Here is a 5,888-nt window from a genome sequence, read left to right as displayed (position 1 = left end):
GGTGTCTCCATCTCTTCTGTGTCCTCCACAGCACTCTTTAACGTATCTGGCCAAAAAGCCATGGCCAAATCCAGCCCCACCGCTTGTGACGTGGCTGACCCCCGCCCCTGCCCCTTCCCCATCTCCACACGTCCTCCGAAAGGCTTTTGGGTTTTCAGGGTGTCTTTCAGAAAAGCGGCATGTTCAATCCCAAAGCCAGGATGCTGATGACCTTCATGATTTTGCTAAGCGCTAGTTTTAACAAAACCAGCCTAAATTCCATTGATTTTATTAAAAAAGCCAGCACTCACTGCAAGTAAGTTATTGCCACTACCTTACTGCTAATACTCCTGCCTTCAGGAGAGGCACCTCACCGTGCCCTGTAAGATCAAGGAGCAGATCCTCCTGGAAGACACGTTGAAACATATGGAAGGTAAGGAGGTGATTATAGAGACAGCCAACATGGCTTCACCAAGGGCAAATTGTGCCACACAACATCGTGGCCTTCTACGATGGAGTGACTGCATTGGTGGACAAGGGAATAGCTACGGATGTCATCTACCTGGACTTCTGCAAGGCCTCTGATCCGGTCCCACGCAACATTCCTGCCGCTAAATGGGAGAGACATGGGTTTGATGGATGGACTTAGATGGATCAGCTGGATGGCCGTGTCCAGAGTTACAGTCAATGGCTCAATGTCCAAGTGGAAACCAGTAACAAACGTCAATGGGTCCGTACTGGGACCGATACTATTAAATGTCTTCATCAGTGACATACATGGTGGGACTGAGTGCCCCCTTGACAAGTTTGCAGATGACATGAAGGCGAGTAGCGCAGCTGATTCCCTTGAGGGAAGGGATGCCATCCAGAGGGACCTGGACAGGCTGGAGGAACGTGCCCACGCAAACCTCCTGAGGTTCAGCGAGGCCAAGTGCAAGGTCCTGCACCCGGGTTGGCACAATCCCCAGTATCAGCACAGACTGGGGATCGAGGGATTGAGAGCAGCCCTGCAAAGGACGACTTGGGGGTATTGAGGGGTGAAAAATAGGACATGAGCCAGCAATGGGCACTCACAGCCCAGAAAGCCAACCATATCCAGGGCTTCATCCAGAGCATGGTGGCCAGCAGGTCCCGGGAGGGGATTCTCCTCCGCTACCCCACTCTGGTGAGACCCCCCTGGAGCACTGCGTCCAGCTCTGGGGTCCCCAGCACGAGACAGACACGGACCTGTTGGAGCGGGTCCAGAGGAGGGACATGGAAAAGGTCCGAGGGCTGGAACACCTCTGCTGTGAGGAAAGGCTGAGAGAGTTGGAGTTGTTCAGCCTGGAGAAGAGAAGGCTCCGGGGAGATCTTCTTGTGGCCTTTCAATAAGAAAGGCAGAGCAATGGTTTTAAACTGAAAGAGGGTAGGTTTAGACTGGACATAAGGGAGAAATTTTTCACGAGGAGGGTGGTGAGACCCTGGACCAGATTGCGCAGAGAAGTTGTGGATGCCCCATCCTTGGAAGTGTTGAAGGTCAGGTTGGATGGGGCTGTGAGCAACCTGATCAGTGGAAGATGTCCCTGCCCAAGGCAGGAGGGTTTGATTAGATGTTCTTTGAAGGTCCCTTTCAACCCAAACTATTCAATGGTTTGATGTTCTCACCTCCCAAACCAGGCCAAACGGTGCAGTGACTGCACCCAGGCTGACCTACACATGAAGCGAAGACCTCCAGCCCGGTACTTTCTGAGCTTGGCAACGTTCTTGTCAACCAACTGAAGACTGCTTTAATTCACAAACTACTGATTGAAGTGATCCACATCCCAACCTCTAAAATGTTTTCATGGGGGTTTTTTTTGGTGCAAAAGATTATAAAAATAAATTGAAACATGATTTTACATTATTATATCCCGTTGGTGGATAGAAGTCTGCGTTCAAGCACAGCAGCATCAAGCCCCACATACATACCATTAGAAAACCAAAGCTAAGGGAGAAGCATGAAATAGGTGAGACACCACACAGCATGCTGGCTGTGAACCTGGCAGCAGCCGAACAGCAGAAATCGAGGTTGGTTGGGTTTGGGGTGAAAAAAAGTGCACTTCTCCCCTAATCCAAAGATTGGTTCTGCAGTGGAGTTTCATGATCTGAAAGGACAAACCTCAGCTCCAAATTTGACTTTTTGTGGGGGTTTTTTTTTCTTGCTGCTCCCTATATTCCCTGACAAACTCATTTATCAGCAAGTTAATGCTACTAATAAAGTAAAAAACTCAATTTAGGGAGCAACCACAGCAGCTTGGGCGCCTGTCTGGCCCTGTCACGTTAAACGGGCTGCAGAGAGGTGGAGAAGACCACAGCAAGAGGACACAACCGCACGCAGGTCCCCCTTCTGCCACCCCCCCCATCCCGCTAGGATGGCTCCGCGTGACCGTTATACAGAAGGAAACCCCAAAGTGGGAATAAAAATCCATTTAATTTCCATAAACTCTGAAGTTATGAGACAAAGACCCGACAAGTAAAAACACCCACGCTGCCTGCTGACACAGGGCACGGCAGCACTGATGAGTTGGGTTTGTTTTCGTCCTTTCAATAATTTGTCTAAGCAGGCTAAAATGTCATCCAAATCAGGTCAAGAGCTGCTAAATTCACATCTGATGCCTCTGGTATTTCAAGGCAGTGCCGGGAGCTCTCCCCGCTCCCACCTCAATTCGCGATGCACGTCACACCGGCAGCTGTCTCCCCTGCACCGCGAGATGCATCCTCCAGCCCCAGCCGCCCCGCAAACCGCGGCGGGGGGACACCTCAACCCCCATCCCTGGAGCCTTCAGCTTCGCGAGGATGCGAGGATGATGATACCTGTTTCAGCAGGTCTCCGTGGTCCCGACGTTCCCGGGTGTGGGGCTGTCATGGGAATGATGGAGGTGACCCTCTCCGGAGAGCCACAGCTTCTCGGATGCCACCCAACTGTCCCTGTCCCGATCCAGTGCATGAAGAAAGTTGTCGTAAACCAGCCCCAAACCTCCCCAGTTTAACAGGACTCCGTTTTGGCAGCGGGAAGGGCGTCACCAGCCTCCTTCAGGGCAGAACGTTTGCCTTGCAGCACACCAGGAGTGGTCCCTGTCCAGCCAGCTGTGCCCACCTCAGCTCCCCTCCGAGATGGGGGGAATTACTTAGCATAACTTCCCCCATCGTCCCAGCTCCTCGCGGTGACACCGAGCACATCCCTCCCTCAGCCCTTCTCCCCACGGGGTTGGGGGGACCGGGCAGCACGGAGGGCATCCACCCCCTTCTAGCAGTGCCAGTGACCAGGGGGCCACCCCCGGCTCAATCTCATGAGATTTTAAAAAAATAGCACCTCCTAAATATACTTAGGATGAGGAACAACCCTCGAATACGCAACGTACGGAGGAGCTGTTGCACAAAAACCCCCGTTAGCCCTAAATTGTAACCCCCCCCGCCATAGCCATGGTAACCCAGGGGCGTTCGAGCCTCCTGAGCACCAGAGACTGCCCGTGACGGAGGGGTGAGGGGAGCTGGCACCTCCACCGCCAGCCCCCTGGGACAACCGGGATGTCCCCAGCCCCGTGCCCCCCACCCCAAGCGGGGCGGTTGGTAGCCGAGAGGTCGCGGTTCACCCTGCCCTAGGAATGGGGGCTGCCGCCGCGGTGCAGCCGCTGGGCCATGCTGATGAGGGAGCGGAGCTGCACCAGCTTCAGCGGCCCCACTTGCCGGGGGTCCTGACCCTCCAGCCAGCGCAGCGCCGTCTCCAGACCTTTGATGGCTTCCCGAGCCGTGGGTAGCAAGGCATCCCCTCCTTCCCCACCCCTTCTGCCACCCCCATCTCCGGCAGCTGCCTCTTCCTCATCCTCCTCTCCCCCACAGCCCCCGGGACCTTCCTCCTCAGCATCCTCTTCCCCATCGTCCTCCTCCGTACCCGGGGCCGCATCATCCAAGTGCAACCAGTCGGCCACCTCCTCGGGAGCCAAGCGCTTGTAGGCCAACGCGGCCAGGTGGGTCAGGTCGCTAAAGACTTTGCTGTCCCCACCGCCTTCCTCCCCGCGCGGGGGATCTCCGTGCTCTTCCTCCCCGGGCTGGGGCTCGAAAGCGGCGCGCAGCCCCAGCAGCCAGCACTTCTCGATGGAGCCGGGAGGGATGAGGTCCCAGGAGAGGCCGGCCAGGTACAACATGTCCTTGAGGAGGAAGGACCGCACAAAGTCCATGGGGCCACCCGAGCCGCCGCTGCCGCCGGCCGCGCACGAGACGGCCAGGCGCAGCAATTCCCGCTTGTAGAGCTGCTTGAAGGCGGATACCACCCCCTGCTCCAGCGGGGCCGGGATTCGGCCTCCTCCTCCAGCTGAGCCACTCCCGGCAGGGCCCTTGGAGAGGAAGAGGGCGCGGATGGAGCCGTCAGGCGTCTGCAGCGGTGGGGAATCCTCGGGCCCCGTCCCGGAGGGGGGTGGCGGCGAGCTGAGCAGCAGCACGGCCTTCTGCTGCAGGCAGCTCCGTCGCAGGTAACGTTTGACGCCCGGCACAAAGTCCTCAAAGAACCAAGCCCGGAGAAGGGCCGGCCCCAGCCTGGCCTCCGGGCTGTAGCGGTAGCAAGCGGGGAATTTGTCCTGGTTGTGATGGCGCAGGCTGGGGGGATCGCGAAGGCCCCCGACCACCAACGGCTTGAGCTTGTGGGAGCCGGTCAAATTGGCAGCCAGCAAGACGGTGACCCGCTCACGGGGAGCTGGCCGCCGCCGTGCCGCCGTCGCCCCGCTGGTCTGCCCCGGCAGCAGCTTCCAGTAGAGCCCGGTGACGTTGGCGTTGTAGATCTGCTCGTCGCCGTAACCCCCGGCGTCGGCGGCCGGCACCGGCGGGGCCTCGGGGCAGGCGGCGGCGGCGGCGGGAGCCCTCTCGGTTTCGTTGGGGAGGCCTCCCTCGCCGTAGATGCGTTGGCTGGAGATGCCGTGACGCTTCTGCCAGCGCCAAAACCACCCGTGGCTGGCCTTGAAGGTACACTCGGGACCGTAGATCTGCCGGGCGAAGGCCTCGGCTTGGGCTTGGATGAGGGGGCCGGAGAGGGGGACGCCGTGCTGGCGGAGGGCGAGGAACCAGGCGTAGACGGCGCGGTCGATCTCCTCCTCGTTCGCCAACCTCATCTTCTTGCGCTGGGTGCCCACCTCGCCCCCCAGCTGCTCCAGGAACCACCGCAGCTTGGCCTCGTCCTTCAGCCAACCCCTCAACGTACCCCCCGGCACCCCGAAGGCCCGGCACACCGACGCCTGCCGTTCGCCCTTCTTCACCCGCTCGATGGCCTGTAACTTGTCCTTGATGGAGTAAGCCCGGCGCAGCGACATCTTCACCGAAACCCCACCGCCTGCGCTACCGCCGCCGCTACTACTACTACTAGTACTACTACTAGTACCACCGCCCCCCCGACGCCCTCCCGCCATATCTCCCGGACTCCCACCCGTCTCCGGTTCCAGCTCCCCCCCGGGCATGAAGCCGCCCCCGCAGCCATGAGACGGCGCGATACCGGGGGGGTGGGGGTGGGGGGGGAGGCGCGTTATAACCGGGGCGGGAATGGAGCGGGGGGGGGGGGGTGGGGGGGGGCGCCTTTGTCTCCGCTCCGGTTTCGAGCCGGCCGGTAAGGCGGGGAGGGAGGCAGCGCGCATGCGCGTCCCCCCCCCTTTCGCCCTCTTGGACTCTTCCTCGCAGCTCCGCTCGCCGCTCTGTGGGTTGTACCACTGTGAGAGAAGGGGGGGGGGGGAACGCGCTGCTCCGCTTTTCTCTCTCTCTCCCTCCCTCCCCTCCTCCCCACCCCGCCTTGCCCTGCTCGGCTGTTCCACCGCGGGGAATGGGGGGGGGGGGGGAGAGGCAGGAGAGCCGCGGTCTGAGTGCGGCGCGTTGTCTCCCTCCGCGCACACGTTTTCCGCCGCGCTCTCCCC

The 5,888-nt window shown here is 59.5% G+C and overlaps 1 protein-coding gene across 1 annotated transcript; it reads right to left on the bottom strand.

The window, feature by feature from the left end:
* Positions 1–2,415: 2,415 nt before the first annotated feature.
* TIGD5 (tigger transposable element derived 5) lies at positions 2,416–5,581 on the bottom strand. The gene has a single exon (XM_075024101.1). The coding sequence runs from the start codon at positions 5,439–5,441 to the stop codon at positions 3,597–3,599; it is 1,845 nt and encodes a 614-aa protein (XP_074880202.1). The 5' UTR covers positions 5,442–5,581; the 3' UTR covers positions 2,416–3,596.
* Between the last annotated feature and the right edge of the window lie 307 nt (positions 5,582–5,888).

Source organism: Buteo buteo, chromosome 3, assembly GCF_964188355.1.
Source record: "Buteo buteo chromosome 3, bButBut1.hap1.1, whole genome shotgun sequence".
Classification (NCBI taxonomy): Eukaryota; Metazoa; Chordata; class Aves; order Accipitriformes; family Accipitridae; genus Buteo; species Buteo buteo.
The sequence above is the reverse complement of the archived record's forward strand: the minus strand, read 5'-3'. Positions and strand labels throughout refer to the sequence as shown.